Here is a 22241-nt window from a genome sequence, read left to right on the forward strand (position 1 = left end):
ATGGCTTACTCCTGTTCCTATTTCTTATAGTTTTAAAGTCAAGGAGTTGGCCAATATCCTGCACTCCACAAACTTCCATAGATCAACTATTTCTGTCCTTGTCAATCACTGCCTTCCACATCTTCAAAGTTCACCTTAGGTCTCCCTTCGGAGCATATGTAAAGGAGCTTGTACCTTTTCAACGTGGTGCAACTGTCACAAACCAGAACCTTTTTATTACTGTACACAAAAATTTATTTCCTGAATCGTTTCACCTCAGCACCTTTCCCAAGTTGTAAAAGCCTTCTCATCTTTCTGTTCCTGCTTGCAGTCAGCTCTCTGTAGTTTCTTCCCTGTTCTATTTAGAGTCTTCATTACAAAGTATATTTGAAATATTGTTTTCACACAAAAATTGTTTTATAAATGCAAGTCACTTTTGTGGTGGATTTTGTAGCTAATCACAGCTTGGATTAAACTTGCAATTAAAACTCCATCAGAATAGAAAATTGTATAAGTATCATTAGAATTGTTCTCAGCTATTTTGCTATTGCTGTTTCCTGAAGAATATAAAAACAAAGAAGTTTGGGGAAGACATAACAATACCAGTAAACTGATCTGGCACAGTCCACCTAAACAATGGTGTGTATTGGATCGTACGAAGCGCATTTTAAAATGTTCTATGCGGCAGCTAACAATAGTTCATGCCACAGATACAATATCACAAATGTCCTGCATATCAATTCTGTTGAAAATTGGATAATTTATTACAATTAAGCAAGTAATCTCAGAAAAACATCTATTTATCTGCACCACTGCTCTCACGTGCAGTAATATTGACCAGATAAAAAGGCAGAAATCATTGTTCCTAAAAATTACAAAATTGCAGGTCATAATTAATAGATTGGTTAGAAATGACACTTGCCTTCCTTTGAGTCATGTTTTAAAGGCATTAGACTAAACTAACTTGCTATTACCCAAGCTACTTCAGAAACACGTTTATGCATATATTTCCAATTAAAACTCCAGAACAAAATGTTAAAAGGTGATGCCAGTTGTTGTCTGCTCGGAGCAGGGGAAAAAAGTTAGCTCACAATTTCAGGACATCACATCAAGGTTTTGAAGAAAAAAACGTTTCAAAAGGAACTCCCTTTAAGAAAGTCAACATAGACCAAAATGAACCCTTTCACAGAAAAATTCCTTCTGCATGCTATGTAATTAAAATTTTAAGCCATTTTATAAAGAACAAGCTTACAAACTTGTCAAACACAGAACAGTGCCAATCAAACTTTCAGAACTGTTTCACTGTTAAGCATTCAAAGATGGAAACGGAAAACTTAATGCTGTTTCAGAAATAACAATATTTGCGATTGTTGACTCACTCCATTCATTGTAATCCTTCTACCTGGTCTAGTTAGTTGGTCAGCCAGAGAACATGACCTTTGTTTATCTCATTACATGATTAAATAGCTGCAACGCAAGAGAAGAAACAGGATACCAGATATGTGCATCAGGTATCTGAGAAAAAGTAAAAGGCTGCATTTCCAAGACGGCTTATTATTCTTAGAACAGTTCTACAAAGCTTTAACCCAATCAGTTGACATGCACTTAATATCCTCTGTCATGCCATGGGGGTGATGACCTTATTTTATCTGAATTTCACACGTTAAAAAATAAGCCAAGATTAAATCCAGATAAAACCGTGATAACTGCTAGGTTATGATGCACACATGCAAGTGTGCTTTTATAAGGTTACTACAAACCACCTTCCTGTCTCAGATTTCATTGTTAACACAGAAGATTACTTTTACACAAACACCTGCAAATGTTTTGGGATTATACAATTCAATGGCTCCATGAATGTACAAAATACATTTAGGCCTATTTTCTCTTAGTTAGGCTTTTCATCATCATCATTAACACTAAAATATTTCAAATTCTAAATTTTTCAAATATTTTGAGTGGTGGTAGAGCAGAAGAGATTTCTTATGTTGCATGTTACTACATAAATTGTATAATTTTTTTTAACCACAGAAATTTAAAAAGATGAGCTTTGATTAAAAAAAACTTGACAGACTGTCATGCTTCAACAAAATATATTGTTGTTGCAATATAAACTGCTGCAAAAATATATTAACTGACAATTTTTCTATTTATTACTTTGGTGCACATTGGAATAGCAATTAACATATGACCTCACACAAACTTGGCTTTGTGAAGGGAAACATATTTCAGAAATAAATTACTTCCAAATTACTAGGTTAGATCACACCTTCTGTTAGAGCCCTTACCTCGTTGCTGTATTATACGATTCAGGATGGATACATGTCTGATCTAAAGGATTTGGGTGCATTGAAGTGCCCTGGCTTTTTCCCTTCTTTTTACTAGTTTTCCCAGTTGCTCCCCCTCCGCCACCTGCTTTGGAACTGCTTCCTGCTTCAGCTGCTGGTTGACCTCCCGTGGCGTTATTAGACTTCTGTTGATTGCTGTTGAAACCAAATTGGAAGAGTATAAAATGACATGACTGCCTTCAATCTTGCAGAATTTCCACTTCAAAAAGTTGTTTTCTAATCATCATCTTAAAACAAGGTCAATCACAATATTAATTTTCTGATACATTCCTGCTTCATCTCTGCCACAAATCAGCATAATTGATCTGGAATATTTCTGCATCATTTAACAGCAAAACTACTAGTTTGGACTGTTTTAAGATTACTAACTTGGTTTTCTTTAACAAAAGGACTAATAGGTTGAAATACTTACTTACCTGCAAAAGTTTTTTATGTTTTCTGGATTAATTCGAATGAAACCAGCACATTGTTGAAATGTTTTTGGACCCAACCCTTTGACTTCCTTCAGTTGCTCTCTGTTGATGAATGGTCCATTCTTCTCCCGCCATTCAATTATATTTTTTGCTCTACTAGCGTTGAGTCCTGCAATGTGTCTGGAAAGTAGAAATTAAACAAATATACGACAAATTTGGAGCAAAAATTTTTCAATCGAAGTTTTCCAAGTTGACCCTCTTTAAAAGGTGGAAACACACCAGAGTTATGAGAAAAGAATGCACTTTTGAGCTTTCGTCCTTGGAAGACCTGGAGTACCAGAGCTCGCCATGCAACTGCTCATAATTCAGAATAAATAATTCTCGCAACTGTTTCCTGGCTTGGATGTGTTAAAACGTATTAAAGATTTTACACTTAGACAATCCTTAGACTGATAGCACTGAAGTGGCTGAACAAATAGCTTTTGGAACCATTTGAACTCAGTTCATTGGTGTGTTCAGGATTAGTTTCTGGGAAAGAGGATGGAAGTAACAGGAAAATAGGCAACTGGCTTTACCCAGTTTCACGCCTTTTTGCATCCACGCCTGAAAGAAATTATTTCCAAATCATTTATAATTTTACTTCGAAAATTCCAACTAATTTTAGGCCTTCTCCAAGACACCTCAAGAAACTGATGATGAGCCACCTTCTTGAACTGCTGGAGCTCACATGGTATTGTTACATCCACAGAGCTATTATGAAGAATGCCCAATTTTCTGACCCAATAGCAATAAAGGAACATCAATACATTTCCAAGTCAAAATTGTGCACAATTTGGAAGCAAACTTGCAATATGGTGCTGCTTCAAGAGTCCTGCAGTTCTTGGCCTTCTCAGTGTAGAGGTTATAGGTTTGGAAGGTGCTATCAAAGGAACCTCGAGGAGTTGTTGATGAGCAGCTTGTAGACAATACAACTGCTGCCACTATACACTGGTGGTAAAGGAAATTAAGATCTAAGGAGATGGGCGGGGCACCAAGCAAGTGGGCCGCTATAATAAATAAAAACTCAGCATGTCTGGTAGCATCTGTGGGGAGAGAAACAGAGATAACGTTTTAAGTCCAAATGATTCTTCTTCGGTTGCAGGTTGCTTTGTCTTGGATGGTGGTGATCTTTGAGTGTTGATAGAGCTCCATGCATCCAGACAAGTTTGGACAAGATAGACAGCATTCTATCACTCTTAATTTGTACCCATTGGACAGTGGACAGGCATTGGGCAGTGGTGAGCTGCTCAACACATATTCTTACAATCACAGGAAAGCTTTAGATCAATAGTATAATTGCTGGTGAGTACTTAGTATTGGCAATGCCATTGAATATTATGGAGATATTAGATTTTATCTTGTTGGAACTGGTTCAAATGTTGTTTGCCATTTATTAACCCTGGCCTGAATATAGTCCATTTCTTATTAAATGTGGGTACAGACTGCTCCAATATCTGAGGAATTAACTGTAGACTGTGCAATCATCAGCTAACAGCATAACGTCTGATATTATTATTGAGAGAATATCATCAGTTAAGCAACTGAAAGATGGTTGCGTCTAGGAAACTAGGTCGCCAGCTATACATAGACAAAGTCTCTTCAATATCATAGAGTCATATAGCACAGAAACCAGTCCTTGCTGAACATAATCCCAAACTAAATCCCACCTGCCTGCTTCTGACTCATATCATTCCAAACCTTTACTATCCATGTACTTATCCAAATGTCTTTCAAATGTTGTATTTGTACCCACATCCACACCTCCACAGGAAGTTCATTCTGCACACAAACCACCCTCTGGTGTTCCACAGATTTCTTTAATAAAAACACAGCATTTTGGATAACTTTTGGGAAGAGTGAGCAGACTAAACGGGCCCTATAATCTTTTTAGACTTGGCAGTCCCAATTCTAGTGAGTGCACTCCTTCAACAGGTACACATGCTAGAGTAGAATTTCATGATGAGTTACAGGAGAATGTATCTGATGATGTACAGGACAAAGAGCAGGCTGTGGTGAAACAGGAGTATGAATCTGTGATTCACAGACTCAGCTTACTTGAATCTGAGCTGAAAATGTGTTGCTGGAAAAGCGCAGCAGGTGAGGCAGCATCCAGGGAACAGGAGAATCGACGTTTTGGGCATAAGCCCTTCTTCCTGATGCTGCCTGACCTGCTGCGCTTTTCCAGCAACACATTTTCAGCTCTGATCTCCAGCATCTGCAGACCTCACTTTCTCCTTACTTGAATCTAAAACAAATGGGCCCAAGCATTCAGATGTGAATGGCATAATGCAAAATAAAAATATGTCTGAATGCTGATCAATTATACAGACATTTGAGAGGGTGGAAAGGCATTTTAGTTTTAGGGATGCCAGTCTGGAGCAGACCACTATCCTCAGTCATGATAAGGACTGTAATTTGCTTGCAATAAAAGCTAAAAAGTGAGGGGTTATTTAGTCAAAGCAAGGTGAAATAAAGTAAAATAAAATATGAATGCATTAGATGAAAGTACTTAGATTAAAAAAATCAATTTGAGAGCCTGATACACTCCATTAGTGTCTGCCAAGAAGCTTCAGCAGAAAGGGTTTCTGCTTCCTTCTGCTCATCCTAGATGCATCATTCGTTACTTCAAATAGCCACTCCAACTTTATGTCACACAATTCCATAGTATGCATACCATGATTATCTCACAAACTTTGGCTAGGCTGTATCATCAAATACCTATTCATCTATAAAGATATTCGAAGCATTGTCTCAACACGTCTAGTGAACTGTATCATGATTTTAGTAGTTGCATGCAAATAAATGCATGTCATGAATCAGTTGCAACCAGATACTTCCTCAGTTCCAACTCCCCAGTTTGCTTTTGTGTATCAAATAATGGATGCAGGTTGAGCTCTTTGACTCTGATAGTGTCAACCATTTGCAGAGTTTGCCTGTAGGTCAAACCATTTTTGTCACAATTCTGGCACATACTTCCTTGTGATCACACTGCACGAAGGCAGAATTCTTCTTATAAACCTATAAGAGTGCCTTTCTGCATCTGGAATCTAGAGCACGGTAAATACAGGCAGTTACAAACAAGTGTTGTGCTTTGACACCATGAATGCAGTGTCATTAAATGTAGAAAAGCATTGATCATGTGATTGCAATCATGCTCTAAAATTAAGGAAATCGACAAATGAGAAAATGTTTGCTTCATGATGATGTTAAGTGTTCACTGGAAAGGTAACAAAATTATTTACTCAAATGGTCAGTCATCCGCTTGACACATCTATGCACTACAACTTGATGACAAAATCTCTTGTTGAAACAGTATTAATATTGACATTCAGGGCAAGGTTGAACTTGACAGAACTGATAGTGTCAACCATTTGCAGAGTTTGCCTGTAGGTCAAACTATTTTTGTCACAATTCTGGCACATACTTCCTTGTGATCGCACTGCATGAAGGCAGAGTTCTTCTATAAACCTATTAGAGTGACTTTCTGTATCTGGAATCTAGAGCATGGTAAATACAAGGAGGCTGTCTCAGGTGCAATCTCAAGTGTTTGTATGTGTCAATATTCTCATAGAAAGGAAAGGTCAATTCAAATGAAGATGCATTTGCTAAAATCTTTGGTACAAAGTATTGAAATAACTGATTTCGTAAAGATACTATTTGGCACAGCAGTATTCTGGCAAAATAGGCATATATTACAAAATTACTGGCCTATTTAGCATAAAATTGTTTTTCTGATGTGAAGAAAGTTATGAAGCAGCAATACATGGAGATGTGATGACATCTCAAAACTGAATATTGCATTTGAGTCAGACCTATATTTAGACAGCCATAAGCAGAGGCCTATCTTTTCCATTGCTGGAAAATCTATGACAGAGATGTTTTGGCTGCTCCGGAAGGGCCTTTATCTGATTTCATGAATTCTAAAGAAAATGTAATTCAGTTTGTACTGATTGTTTTCAACCCACTTTCTTCTATCAACATTGACTAATTTCATCTCAAAGTGTGAAACAGAATGTATTAGATGGGAAGCAAGCAGTAACAATTGCAATGACAGACTTTGCCTTTAAATTCATCTTTTTCCATTAAGTTTTTTCTGCTAAGATAAAATAATACATATATGAGGATAAGCCTCAAGTTCTCTGTTGGTTCCTAAAAAAAAGTACTAATTCAAACAGTAAAACTTCTAAACATCTATTTGCCAGATGAAGAAATTACATCTAGTAGTTGAAGTTCTCCAACATGTCCTGAGTTTATAGGTTTAAAAACAGAGAAACAATATGGATAATGAATATTATTTATAGTAACAAAAAACAAGAAGCAAATACTTATCATAAAGAAAAGTACAACTTAGGCATAGGAGGCTCACGTGTTTGTGAGACCTCAAAACACCATATGTAGAGACATTAAAACTTTAGGAACAAATGTACACCAACCTATGCATGCCTCCATAACACTCAATAAACCCATAATGAATAGCGGAAATTTGTCAGAAGACACTATTGTAAATGCTTTCAGAAACAAATATATACTTCATACATAAATAGTTTCATTCTCGAAATTAAAACGCAATAACTTTATTCATTGACAAAACATAAAAACATTTTTTTAAATGCATATATACACATGTTCACCTTAGTACAAAGTCTTCATTTAACTAAGTCTGTAATTCATAGCTTGACAGCATTTTCTTTAATGCCCTTCATCCCATTTTTTTTCAAAGGAAGACATTTAGTATTGTGCAAGTAAGGTACTGCCTAAACTTGTCATTCCCCATACAGCTGGTAGTCTATATCAAGACCACAAAGCATCAGCTGAAATTAAGTTAAAAGACAGTCTAAACAGAGACCCTGTGATCAACTGCCATGCAATTACAGCACTGAACAATAATCTGCCTACCTCATAAGGGTTTCCGAGCTGATGTTGATATCCACTCCCACAAAGCTGACACATTCTTCAACCACACTGTCCAAGGTGGCTTTAAGTAAAGTCTGGGACACATCATGCTGAAACAAAGCAGCAATCATTGTTTAGAATGTACCCGAAAAAGTCTTAAAACTGTTCAAGCTTTATAATATACCACAAATGACAATGGGTTATTCTTCAAATAAAATGATAATATAGTCTTCCTCTTAAAGCTGCACAGGTGCCAGTACATTCCCACCTTCCATAATATTTTATTTCTAAGAAAGTGCTTTGAAATATCTTTTCCACGGGATGAAAATTAAAACTGTGGTTGCGTGGAATGCACTGCCAGCACTGGTAGAAGAGTCAGATACATTAGGGACATTTAAGCGACTCTTGGATAGGCACGTGGAAGATAGTACTATGAAAGATATGTAGATTAGCCTGATCTTAGAGGAGGATAAAAGGCCAGCAAAACATTGAGGGCCGAAGGGCCTGTACTGTTCTATGTATAATCTTGTAATTTATGTACATTGACAGAACAAAGTGGAGAATCATTGATGATCAAGACTGAGCATTTTAGGCCTACACTCTCTGGAGTTTAGAGAATGCAGGAAGATCTAATTAAGGTATATAAAATGCTAAAGCGCACTGACAAAATAGATGTAGAGAGGATGTTTCCTTATGTGGCGCAATCTAGAATCATAATTTTAAGATAAGGGGTAGCAAATACAAAACAGAGATGAGAAGAAATGACTTCCCTCAGAGAGTTGGGTATCTTTGGAATTCACTATCCCAGAGTGTGGAGGATGCCAGGACATTGAGTAAATTTAAGAGATAGACAGACAAATCTTTAATTAAAATGAGTTGAAGGATTATGGACAGTAGATACGAAAGTGAAGTTGAGGCCAAGATGAGATCTTGCGTAGTGAAGGAGGTTTGAGAGGCTGAATTGCCTATCCTAGTTCCCAGTTCTTGCTTATGTTCTTCTGTGATCAACTTTTGAAAATGCTGTGAGCTGTGGAGCTGAATAGATCATTAATAACTTATAGTTGATAATAGCTATTGTGACTTGGAGATAGTCAGACTGGATAAAGAGCGAAGCTGGAAAAAAGCACAGCAGGAGAAAGTGAGGACTGCAGATGCTGGAGATCAGAGCTGAAAATGTGTTGCTGGAAAAGTGCAGCAGGTCAGGCAGCATCCAAGGAGCAGGAAAATCGATGTTTCGGGCATGACCTGCTGCGCTTTTCCAGCAAAAAGCACAGCAGGTCAAGCAGCATCAGAGGAGAAGGGGAGTTGACATTTTAGGTTGGAACTTTTCATCAGGACTAGTGAAAGGTTGCGACCTGAAACATCGACTCCCTTTCTTCTCTGATGCTGTTTGACCTGCTGTGTTTTTTTTCAGCTCCACTCTGTATCCACAAAAGCTATTGTAACAATCATACTCCTGAGCTTTATAATTAGCCTCAAAGGGCTAGTGTGACAGATAACTATAGTATTAGAGCATCTGATTTATGAGCTCTTCTCGCCATGTGCTCCATCTCTTCATTAGTGTCACTGTAGTGATGCAAATGAATATTGTGTGGAAATCAGCTGATTCACATAACTCCATTACTCTTCCAACAAAGCAGTCCATTGAGCCACAGATGCATGATTCAATTCCCTGCTTCCTACTCAATAATCTACAGAAGACCCCTCAATCTTCCTCTTATCCTCACTGTCAATTCCTCCCTTGCTCAGGTTTGGGTCCTACAATTTTGTTTTTCCAGCTAGATCTATCTACCTAGGTCCACCTCCTCACCTAACTCCCATTCACTAGGCTGCTTGTTTTCTCTACCACAAGTACATCCTCTTACTGGCATTGGGAATTGCTTTGCAGGATGGTTTAGAGGCTGAAATTGGCTGCAAATTGATAGGGATGTGGGTGAATGCTTAGACGGTTAAAATAACATTTTCTCAGATTCTGTAGAAGTTCACTTTAGTGAAAAACCGATACAAGAGTTTTCAAACAAAGAGAAATCCTGAAAATGGGAGACTTAAAAAGACCAAAGTAGGTGTGATTATTTATGATTTAGGTATACCCCAATATTATTACACATAGCAATATGAATGGTAGCTCACAGGAACCTAATTTGATTTTTGATTACACATTGTACTGCCCACGAGGCTCAACTGCCATAAATTGAGCCCTGCTATTCCTAGAGTCATATCAAACATTAATTTATTTCTTTTAAAGTACACAAAGTACTCCAATTAATCTGCCTTTCAGTTCAAGGTTAATACAAAGCACGGACCAGTTTTCTGTACTCAACAGAAAATACTTAAACATAAGTAGACTATAGCTGCACATAAGCACCAGTATATAACACAACTAAAATTCGAATCCCCTTACAAACTCCCCCTATCTACACACACAGACAAACAAATAGGGAAACTTGATGAGTTGCAGTGGTAGAGAAAAACTAGAAAGTCAGTTCAGTGGTCTTCATGACCCAATTCCCATGTTGTGAAAATCCTACTTCAGCTAGCCAGGCCCTTGGTGTTCACAGTTGTCTCTCTCTAAAAGCTTTCACTGGCTTATATGGAATGCGTAACAACTGATCCACTCAGAAAATCCCTGATTTATCTATTCACAAATTACAGCTAACAGCAATTGCTGCAGAAAAGGTAACTGGTTTTCTTCAAGCTTAAACTGAGCTTTTACTGCAGAGAGTAGGCAGCTTCTGCTGGGGAGAAAAACAGAAAACCCTTCTGTTATTTCTCTGTGTGTCTATATCTTTGTAACTTGCTTCTACTTCCAACCAGCTCAGTTAAATGAGAACCAATCGGCTTCATTGTAAACGACTCTTGGCTCTTGTACAATTGCAGGAACTCGTAGGCATAAAAAAAGAGTTCACAAGAGGCAACAAAGTTCTCCTGTGATATTATGTAGCCATACTGGTAAAGCACTGTTTTTATTTAAAGTTTTTTTTCTCCTGCAGCCCACAGATTTTAAAAGGCACAACAATAAAAAGACACAGTTCTTACAATGTATACATAAAGTCTAAAATAGATTCCCTACTCCCAAATGCAGAGTAGGCTAGGCTTAGCTATGGGAATGGTTTTCTGGAACTCCTGGACACCATTTCAAGAAAAGGAAATTGTTAAGCAATGTTTTCAAAAAGCACAATCATCAGATTGTCTTAATCATGTAAATTCAAACAATATTACTCAGGACCTTAACTAGTTCAAATCAGAATAAGATTATGCCACAAAAGTGACTGAGTGTAGTGAGATAGGAAGCACAAATTAAACCAGGGTAGATGCCAAACGTTTAGTCCCGTAAAAATACAGATTAAACACTCATGCAGGTGAACACGAAAGCCCCAACAGTTTTCTCTCTGTGTAGAGTTTAAGAAATGCTCATTTCTTAGAGAGCAGCTATTGGTGAGCACAGACTCTTTAAATTAGATTTCCACTTCTGTTACATTACCCTGTTTTTTCAAAAATGTGCAGTACATGACCTGAACTAAACATGAATCTCAGGCTGGAATACAAGAAAGACAAGCAAAACCATTAGCCTGTTTTATACATCAGTTGCTTTTCATATGATTTAAGCACCCAATTTCATTGGTGCACTTCTAAGTTGATGTTGGACCTTTTGCAAATATTACGAAATCACAAGAGAGGTGGAAGGAATAAATTATAACGTTAATTTTCAGAGTTGGAGGTCCTTTGAAATCAGTGGGTAACAGAACTTTTTGATAGTATTCCAGGATCGGACACAAGACCCCAAGGACTGCAACCAAATCCCGTAGGCTCAATGGATTTCCTGATGGAGGCAAGCCTGTACGAGGAGTGTAGCCGGATCATTCTGCTGGCCCAGCCCAATATCACCTAAAACATTTTCGATACACCCTGCTTGTCCTGCACAAAGAGGGGTAGGGAATAAAGAGGGATACATTGGACCAACATGTAAATTCAGATCTAGAATTTAGGCCCCCCAATAGCAGCAGAGATGTGGAGAAACAGATTGGGAAACAAATTTTGGAAAGGTGCAGAAGCCACAGGGTAGTAGTCATGGGCGATTTCAACCTCACAAATATTGATTGGAAGCTCTTTAGATCAAGTAGATTGGATGGGGCGGTGTTTGTGCAGTGTGTCCAGGAAGCTTTTCTAACTCAGTATGTAGACTGTCCGACCAGAGGGGAGGCCATTTTGGATGTGTTACTTGGTAATGAACCGGGACAAGTGATGGGCTTGTTAGTGGGTGAACATTTTGGTGATGGTGACCACAATTCTGTGACTTTCACCTTGGTTATGGAGAGAGATAGGTGCGTGCAACAGGGTAGGTTTTACAATTGGGGGAAGGGTAATTACGATGCTGTAAGACAGGATCGGAGGAGCATAAGTTGGGAGCATAGGCTGTCAGGGAAGGATGTCGTGGAAATGTGGAACTTTTTCAAGGAACAGATACGACGTGTCCTTGACATATATGTACCTGTCAGCAGGAAAGAAATGGTCGTGTGAGGGAACCTTGGTTGACGAGGGAGGTTGAATGTCTTGTAAAGAGGAAGAAGGCGGCTTACATAAGGTTGAGGAAACAGGGTTCAGACAGAGCAGTGGAGGGATACAGGATAGCCAGAAGGAACCTGAAGAAAGGGATTAGGAGAGCTAAGAGAGGGCATGAAAAATCTTTGGCGGATAGGATCAAGGATAACCCAAAGGCATTTTATGCGTATGTGAGAAACATGAGAATGACGAGAACGAGGGTAGGTCCAATCAAGGACAGTAGTGGGAGACTGTGTATTGAGTCGGAAGAGATAGGATAGGTCTTGAATGAGTACTTTTCTTCAGTATTTACGAATGAGAGGGACCGTATTGTTGAAGAGGAGAGTGTGAAATGGACTGGTAAGCTAGAGGAGATACTTGTTAGGAAGGAAGATGTGTTGGACATTTTGAACAACTTGAGGATAGACAAGTCCCCCGGGCCTGATGGGATATATCCTAGGATTATGTGGGAAGCAAGAGAGGAAATTGCACAGGGGTGGTACCAGGGGACTGGAGAGTGGCGAATGTTGTGCCCCTGTTCAAAAAAGGGAATAGGGATAACCCCGGGAATTACAGGCCAGTTAGTCTTGCTTCGGTGGTAGGTAAAGTAATGGAAAGGGTACTGAGGGATAGGATTTATGAGTATCTGGAAAGGCACTGCTTGATTAGGGACAGGCAGCACGGATTTGTGAAGGGTAGGTCTTGCCTTACAAGTCTGATTGAATTCTTTGAGGAGGTGACCAAGCATGTAGAGCAGTGGATGTAGTATACATGGATTTTAGTAAGGCATTTGATAAGGTTCCCCATGGTAGGCTTATGTGGAAAGTCAGGAGGCATGGGATAGAGGGAAATTTGGCCAATTGGATAGAAAACTGGCTAACTGGTCGAAGTCAGAGAGTGGTGGTAGATGGTAAATATTCAGCCTGGAGCCCAGTTACAAGTGGAGTTCCGCAGGGATCAGTTCTGGGTCCTCTGCTGCTCGTAATTTTTATTAATGACTTGGATGAGGGAGTCGAAGGGTGGGTCAGTAAATTTGCAGATGATACGAAGATTGGTGGAGTTGTGGATAGCGAGGAGGGCTGTTGTCGGCTGCAAAGGGACTTAGATATGATGCAGAGCTGGGCTGAGGAGTGGCAGATGGAGTTCAACCCTGCCAAGTGTGAGGTTGTCCATTTTGGAAAGACAAATAAGAATACAGGGTTAACGGTAGGGTTCTTAGTGAGGTGGAGGAACAGAGGGATCTTGGGGTCTATGTTCATAGATCTTTGAAAGTTGCCACTCAGGTGGATAGAGCTTGTAAGAAGGCCTATGGTGTATTAGCGTTCATTAGCAGAGGAATTGAATTCAAGAGTCGTGAAGTGATGTTGCAACTGTATAGGACTTTGGTTAGGCCACATTTGGAGTACTGTGTGCAGTTCTGGTCGCCTCACTTTAGGAAAGATGTGGAAGCTTTGGAGAGGGTGCAGAGAAGATTTACCAGGATGTTGCCTGGAATGGAGAATAGGTCGTACGAGGATAGGTTGAGAGTGCTAGGCCTTTTCTCATTGGAACGGCGAAGGATGAGGGGTGACTTGATAGAGGTTTATAAGATGATCAGAGGAATAGATAGAGTAGACAGTCAGAAACTTTTTCCCCGGGTACAACAGAGTGTTACAAGGGGACATAAATTTAAGGTGAAGAGTGGAAGGTATAGGGGAGATGTCAGAGGTGGGTTCTTTACCCAGAGAGTGGTGGGGGCATGGAATGCGCTGCCTGTGGGAGCGGTAGAGTCAGAGTCTTTGGTGACCTTTAAGCGGCAATTGGATAGGTACATGGATGGGTGCTTAAGCTAGGACAAATGTTCGGCACAACATCGTGGGCCGAAGGGCCTGTTCTGTGCTGTATTGTTCTATGTTCTAAAGACAACTTGAACAAAGGGATGACTAATGTGGACAAATCAGTATTTGCAGATTTTGTCAAGTCCCCTAAATAGTTAGATATGCCTCCACAACAGTATAATCCTGTTACATATAGGTCGGCTGAATAAACAAAATGCAAGCAAACATCTATCCCATGACTTATATATACAAGCAGAAATGTGATATTGCATAAATTTCATGAAGTTATTTATACGAAGAGAAAAATAAATGACATTATGTGGATTTTCTTCTGTAATTTCATTTTCATTGGCATCAATATGAAAGGATACTGAACAGAGACGTGTACTAATTAAAAATAAGTTTTTTGAAGTTACAAATTCACCTGTAGGTTTTTACATTCATCTGTCAATTTAGAAAATCCCTCTAAAATTACAGCTTTCATATATAAAATACATGTTTATACCTCAGGAAACTGATAAAAGAATATCTTATTTCATGTTTTTCCTTTTGATGTTCATGTCTTTTTTGAACTCTGCTTTCTTTGTTATGTACACAAATTTCTTTCAATCACTTTTCCTTCGGTAACAAAATAACTGTTCATTATTATTCCTGGTAGCTTCTTTTTCTAAAATCAGATCCGTGAGCACATGTTTTTTTCCCCTTTCTCTAAAATTCTGTTTTCCTTAACTGAAACCATGACTCATTCTACAGTACAATTCCACAAATACTGGCAATCGCCGACCCCCAATCCTCATCACCCACTACTCAAAGTTATGTGTCAGTACTATGGTTTTAAGAGGTATATTTTGTCTTGATCTTTTTTAAATAAAAAAGAAAGTTGAGATAGAGGTGATAAGCAGTCAGTTCCAAGCCAATAAATTAAACAATTTGAAGGGCCTTGGAGCTTTTAATTGTTTAAAAAAAAATTAGAACAATAGAAGCAACATGAATGGGTGGAGTCAGAAGCAGGGTTTTCGTTCAGCTGTCAGTAATTTCTGGAGTCTTGAAGCTGGATGTGGAACTCTCTGTTACAGTGAAAAGTTGGAGTTCTCCCTGCTGCCAGAATTGCATGAGCGATAATCTATTTTATTGAATTTGCCTTTGCCAGGGGTGTGTTTATTGGATGTTACTATATTGAAACAATTGTTGTTTAATAGTTAAGTTACCTATTATTCTGTTAAGTTTTCTAATAGAGTTAAGATGTCCTAACTGCTCGTTCTTTTGATTATATTTTTAACTGCAAAGGGTAAGAAAAAAATGTTTTATTTAAAACTGAGTAGAATGACCAATCGAATTAAACCTGGAGCACAGCACCTTGCACTTGCCTTTAAATAAATGTTAGGGTCTAGGACATCTCCTTGATATATTTGAAGGGAGTTGGCCTGATCCATAATAAATTGGGGTCTTGACCAGGATCAAAATGTCTAATTCCAGGTTGGGATTAGGAATATTGGACTCAAGGACAGTGATGAGTGTTGGTGCTTTTTTTCCCAGGTGTTGTACTTGGTTGGGTTAAACAGGGTACGCCTTGAGCTCTTTCAGTCAATAAGAGTTTCCTGGGATTGGAAGAAGGCATTTTGAAAGTTTTGCAGAAAGTGAGCAAGGCAAAGTTTCTGGAATTAGCCAGCAAATTGAAGTTGCAGTTGCCGGTGTCTGGGAGGAAAGGTAATATAATTGAAGCAACAGCTCTATATTTACAATTAGGCGAAAGTGAGTACTGCAGATGCTGGAGATTAGAGCCAAGAGAGTGTGGTGCTGGAAAAGCACAGCAGGTCAGGCAGCATCTGAGGAGCAAGACAATCGACGTTTTGGGCAAAAGCCCTTCATCAGGAATGAGGCTGGGAGCCTCGGGGATGGAGAGATAACTGGGAGGCGGATGGGGCTGGGAGAAGGTAGCTGAGAGTGCAATAGGTGGATGGAGGTGGATAAAGGTGAGAGTTCAGAGAGGATGGTGGAGCGGATAGGTGGGAAGGAAGATGGACAGATGGGAAGGTCATAATGATGGTGCTGAGCTGGAAGGTTGGAACTTCCAGCAAGGTGGGGGGAGGGAAATTGAGGAAACTGGTGAACCCCACATTGATGCCATGGGGTTGGAAGATGAGGCATTCTTCCTCCAGGCGTCGGGTGGTAAGGGAGTGGCGATGGAGGCAGCCCAGGACCTGCATGTCCTCGGCAGAGTGGAATGGGGAGTTAAAGTGTTCGGCACGGGGCGGTGGAGTTGATTGGCGCAGGTGTCCCAGATTGTCAGGAATGCAAATAGAATTACTGGAAAAGGCTAAAATTCAATTGCAAATGAAGCAGCTCGAATACAAAAAGGCAATAACACAATTTGAATTACAATTAAAACAGAGGAAAAAGATAAAAGGAACGCCCTAGCAGAAGAGAGGGAGAAAGAGAGAGGTTTTGAAGTTTGGAAGTTTGCAGTGAAAGGAGTCAATTTAAAATGTTGTACTTGGTTGGGTTAAACAAGAGTCGTGATGGGGATAGTGATGAAGAGCAAACACATCATAGCGAAAAGTCCGGTGGGCGTCTGTTTACCTATGTCCAAGTGTTACCAAAATTTGATGAGAAGGACATAGAAACCTTGGTCATTTCATTTAAAAAAGTGGCTGAACAAATGAAATAGTTGGTGATCATACAGGTATTGTTAGTTCAAACAAAATTGTTAGGTGGAGCTAGTGAAGGTATTTACATCACTTTCTGGGGAATAGGATGAGGTAATAAAAGCCATCTTAAGTGCACATGAACTAGTGCCAGAAGACGACAGATGTTTTAGGAATCAAAGGAGGGAGCCTGGTCAAACGTAGAGGTGGGTAAGTGCATTGAAAATAAATCAGACGTATGACACTCAGGGACGTTACTTTGGAAGAGTTCAAAAATTCACTTCCTGAAGTAGTGAGAACTTATGTGGAAGAACAGAGATTTAAGACTGTGGAAATTAGTAGCAGAAATGGCAGATGATTATGAATTATTTCATAAATCAAAGTTTGAAATTGATGTTAGAAGCTGATCTGCGAATGACAGAAATTGGGGAAGAGAGAAATCCTCAGGTAGTAAAGGAAAAATAGATCTCATTGAAGATAGTAAAAATAGTTTACCACAGGGCAAAAAGGAAACCCATGAGGGGGAAAGAGAAGCAAAAGAGCTTAGGTCTTTTCACTTCAATAAAGTAGGCCACATGAAGTCACAGTGTTGGTAGTTTAGAAAAAGCACTGGGAAAATGGATGTAGGAAAACAGGATAAACCAGTGGGGCTTATAAAAGTGTAAAGGAGGTCCCAGTGGAAGCTAAAGAACTGCAAAAGAATGTACAGCCTGGTCTGGAGTTGGTTAAGAAGAAAGTACCAAGTACCAGATTTCTTATCTGTGTGGGTACAGTTTATTCATGTCTACCAAGAATAGGAGGTGAAGTAACCACAATTTTAAAGAGATACAGGAGCAAGTCAATCTTTGATGGAGAGAGATGAGGTGGTACGTACTTTGGAATGAGCATTGCCAGAAAATATAGTAAATGTGGAATTCATGGTGAGAAGAGATGTGTTCCATTGTATAAAGTGAGATTGGAGAGACTGGTGAAAAGTGGTGATAGGAGTAAAATAGAAAAATTCTCTATTCCAGAGATACAGTTTATCCTTGGTAATGATATAGCTGTATCACAGGTGAGAGTGATACCTACTGTGGTTGAAATGCCAGTGGAAAATCATGGGGTTTTCCCTGTCTGTGTGGTAACAAGGTCACAAAGCCACAGATTGAAACAGGAGGAGAAATCAAGGAGTAAACAAAAGGAAGTTGTAGGTCAATTATCAGAAACTGATAAAATGATTGAGAAAAAAAACAAGAACAGATGAAGGACAAGGTAGATACTTTTCGTTCAGAGAGGTTAGTTGAATTACAAAAAAAAAATGAAAAATACTTGTATCAAAAAGCATCCACAGAAAAAGAATCTGAGTGTATACCAGAGTATTACTTGTTTAAAAATTAAGAAATGGAGACCACAACATGTTCAGACATATGAAAAATGGACAGAACTTCATCAAGTTGTATTACCAGTGGGGTACAGAAAAGAGGTTTTGCATGTAACACAAGTTACTAGTAGGAGATCATTTGTGAGTAAGGAAAACTCAAACCAAAATATAAAAACATTTTTATTTGCCTGGACTGAAAAGAGATGTGGTTGAATTTTGCCAGTCTATGAGGTGCCCAGAGGCATTACAATCACATAGAAAGATATTTGGGAATAAGCTGGGAAGTACTAACATGATTACACATGATGTCGAAATAGGAAATGCTGTTCCAATTAAGCAATATCCTTATAGACTTAACCCTCAAAATCGGCACAGGCTCAAAGAGTCATTGAAAGCATCCTCAGAAAAAATATCGAAGTGAGTTGCAGCAAATGGAGCTCACCCATAGTGATGGTGCTACAATCAGATGGTAACCAATGTTTGTGTGTTGATCACAGCAAAGTCAATGCAGTTACGAAGTGTTTCACATCCTGTTCCCTGGCTGGAAGACTGTATTGAGAGGTGGAACAAGCAATTTATATTTCAAAGCTGGACTTACTCAAAAGAATACTGGCAGATAGCATTATCCAAGATAGCAAAGGAAATTTTGGCTTTCATGACACCAAGTGAGTTTACCAGTTTAAAGTCATGCCATTTGGTATGAGAAATGCATCAGCTACATTTTAAACATGAAACCAATAAGATCATTTTGGGATTACCCAATTGTGTGGTACACACAGATGATCTGACGATAATTAGTCACTAAGGAGGAAAATTTGGAGCATCTATCTGAATTGTTAAATTGACTTCAGAAGGCAGGCTTGATTATAAACCTGGCTAAGAGTGAGGTTGCAAATGCCCAAGGTACATTCCATGGTCATATCATTGGACACAGAAAGATGACCCCATTGGATATGAAACCAAACATTGTTGGGAAATTCCCCATACCATAACAAAGAGGAAAGTACTATGATTCTGGGGACTGAGTGCATTTTATCAAAAATTCATACCGACGTTTAGCAGTGTGTTTGAGACTTATTTGAAAAAGTGCAGAAAATTCCAGTCAGAATGCCTGAAAGCTGTGTGAACCACCATCCCCATATTAGCCACACCTAATTTCACAAAGCCATTCAAAGTGACTATTGCTGCGTGTGATACGGATGCCAGTGTTCTACTCTTGCAAGAAGACAAGATGATAGAAAAGGCTACTGGGTATTTCTCCAGAAAGCTCAACATTCATCAACAGAAACAGTTACAATTGAGGAGACCTTGAGTTTTGTGCTGGCACTGCAACATTTCAACATTTATGTTGCCAGAAATGTATCTGAGACAATTGTACATATTGATCATAATCCTTTAATATTTCTGGAAAAACTTTGAGGGTAAAAATTTAAACATCAGAAATTGGCTAGCTGAAAGAAGACAGAGTAGTGGTTGATGGGAAATGTTTATCCTGGAGTTCAGTTATAAGTGGTGTACTACAAGGATTTGTTTTGGGGCCGCTGCTATTTGTCATTTTTCTAAATGACCTAGATGAGGACATAGAAGGATGGGTTAGTAAATTTGCAGATGACACTAAGGTTGGTGGAGCTGTGGACAGTGCTGAAGGATTTTGCAGCTTACAGAGGAACATAGGTAAGCTGTAGAGCTGGCAAATGGAGTTTAATGCGGAAAAGTGAGAGGTAATTCACTTTGGAAGGAGCAACAGGAATAGAGAGTGACGGGCTAATGGTAAGTGTAGATGAGCAGAGAGATCTCAGTACGCGTGGACACTGATCCCTGAAAGTTGCCTCACTGATCTGATAGGGTTGATAGGGTTGTTAAGAAGGCATATGGTGCATTAGCTTTTATTCGTACAGGGATTTGGGGTGACTAGGTCATGCTGCAGATGTACAAAACTCTGGTGCAGCCGCACTTAGAGTATTGCGTGCAGTTCTGATCACCGCATTATAGGAAGGATGTGGAAGCTTTGGACAGGGTTCAGAGGAGATTTACTAGGATGTTGCCTGGTATGAGAGGGAAGGTCTTATGAGGAAAGGCTGAGGGACTTGAGGCTGTTTTCGTTAGAGAGAAGAAGATTGAGAGGTGACGTATCTGAGACATACAAGATAAAGAGAGGGTTAGATAGGATGGATAGCGAGAGCCCTTTTCCTCAGATGGCGATGGCTAGCACGAGGGGACATAGCTTTAAATTGAAGGGTGACAGATATAGGACAGATGTCAGAGGTAGTTTCTTTACTCAGAGTAGTAGGGGCACGGAACGCACTGCCTGCAACAGTTATAGACTCGCCAACTTTAAGGGCATTTAAATGGTCATTGGATAGACATATGTATGAAAATGGAATAGTGTAGGATAGGTAAGCTTCAAATTGGTTCCAGAGGTCGGCACAACATATTGGGCCGAAGGGCCTGTACTGCGTTGTAATGTTCTCTGTTCTAAAAAACATCATTACAGCCATTTACTTTGGAAATTATGTATGCTGCAGGATAATGGAACGTAATTGCAGATGCTTTATCATGATTGTCATGAAGGAAGAGTAAGGAGTTCGGTGGTGGAAGAAATGGATTGAAATGTACTGTAGTATTGAATGCTAGCTTGTTTAAAGTCAATGTAATGCATATGTACTGTAATGCATATGCATTGCAACTTACTAACAGCATAACACTAAAGGTTTGCAAAACTGAACTTAAGTTTGCATATTGATGTTTGTATTGGGTGGTGGGGGGGTGGGGGGGAAAGAGGTGGTGATAGCATTATGGTTTTAAGAGGTGTATTTTATCCTGGATTTTTTTTTAAGAAGTGAGGTTGAGTGGTCTGTTCCAAGCCAATAAATTCAACAGATTCAGAGATTTTTTAAAAAAGGTTGGAATAAAAGTAGTGTAAAGGGGTGGTGTCAGGCTCCCACAGAACCATGGTTTTTGTTTCTCTTTCAGTAGTTTTTGTGATCTTGAAGCTGGATGTGGAAGTTGCTATTCCTGTTTCTGTTACAGGTAGAAGTTGGAGTTCTCTCTGCTGCCAGAATTTCATGTGAGACAATCACTTTTACTGAATTTGCCTTTGGCAAGGATGTGTTTATCGGGTGTTACTATATTGGAACAGTTGCTGTTTAGTGGTTAAACAATCTATTAATCTGTTAAGTTTTCCAATAGAGTTAAAGTTATACCAATTTCTCTTTCTTCTGATTATATTTTAACTGTACATGGTAAGAATAAAGTGTGCTTTGCTTAAAATCAAGTAGCGTAACCAATCAAATTACATCTGGAACACAGCACCTTACACTTGCCTTTAAGTGAGGAAAGGTTGGGGTCTAGACTATCTCATTGACATATTTGAAAGAGGTTTGGTCTGGTCCATAACAGTTATCATTCTTTGTATCCCACTTCCATTGTGACTAATAGACTATTTGACATGAGGTAGAATCATGGGCATGCCTGATTCTACCCTCACTCAATGGCTGCAGTCAGAAACAGTTTGTTAAGCAATCCTCTCAATTGCCTAGGAACACTGAGACCATCAGCAGTTTCCATTTGGATGCACTTTCACAAGTTATTTCATGCCTCTTCTCAAGTTATGACAATTAGGCAGGAAAACTCTTGCAGAAATTCATCCTCCTTTTTATCTCAGATGTGATTAGAAAAGTCATGCAGATCAGGAATTATACCAAGGACTTGTCTTACTCTTATAAGTTAGTTCTATACCATGAAGTCCTTTTACTTACAGCACCATGTAAGCAAATTCATTGGTACTCATTTAAATGTGTAAGTCGTAAGTATGCACAAAGATTCTCTCTTTTTAAAAAAAAACTGTTGAACATTCTTTTAAACATTTCCCCTTTAACTTGTAATTAGATTTGGCCTGACACACAATAGTTGTTGCTTACTACTTTTGGACATTCACGTGTAAACAGCCAAAAAATTGACCAACACTTTTGAACATTTGAATATGTTACAAATTATAAAACATATTAAGAGTAACCATAAAGAATGTTTGTGGTTACATTTTTTCATTCATAAGTGCAGTCAAACCACAAGTTTATGTGCTTCCTGATATCATTTTACCAGGTTCTTTTTACAGCTCCCATTATTTTGTTTGCATCTCTCAAGAATAATGAAACAAATATTTCATTTTTTTATCTAGTCATTTATGCAAAGTTAAAATGAATAGCTTT

General features: G+C 38.9%; 1 protein-coding gene across 1 annotated transcript in view; it reads right to left on the minus strand.

Annotated features, from left to right (window-relative positions):
• Window positions 1-22241, minus strand: part of srbd1 (S1 RNA binding domain 1) — a 273132-nt gene that overhangs the window by 57784 nt on the left and 193107 nt on the right. The window contains exons 17-19 of the mRNA XM_043695659.2: window positions 7676-7782; window positions 2744-2920; window positions 2268-2462 (exon numbers count right to left, since the gene is read on the minus strand). Of these exons, the coding sequence (XP_043551594.2) occupies window positions 2268-2462; window positions 2744-2920; window positions 7676-7782 (479 nt within the window). The remainder of the gene's footprint in view (window positions 1-2267; window positions 2463-2743; window positions 2921-7675; window positions 7783-22241) is intronic.

The sequence above is a fragment of the Chiloscyllium plagiosum genome, unplaced genomic scaffold (assembly GCF_037043375.1).
Source record: "Chiloscyllium plagiosum isolate Xiang-an unplaced genomic scaffold, Cpla_swu_hap1 HiC_scaffold_10, whole genome shotgun sequence".
NCBI lineage: Eukaryota > Metazoa > Chordata > Chondrichthyes > Orectolobiformes > Hemiscylliidae > Chiloscyllium > Chiloscyllium plagiosum.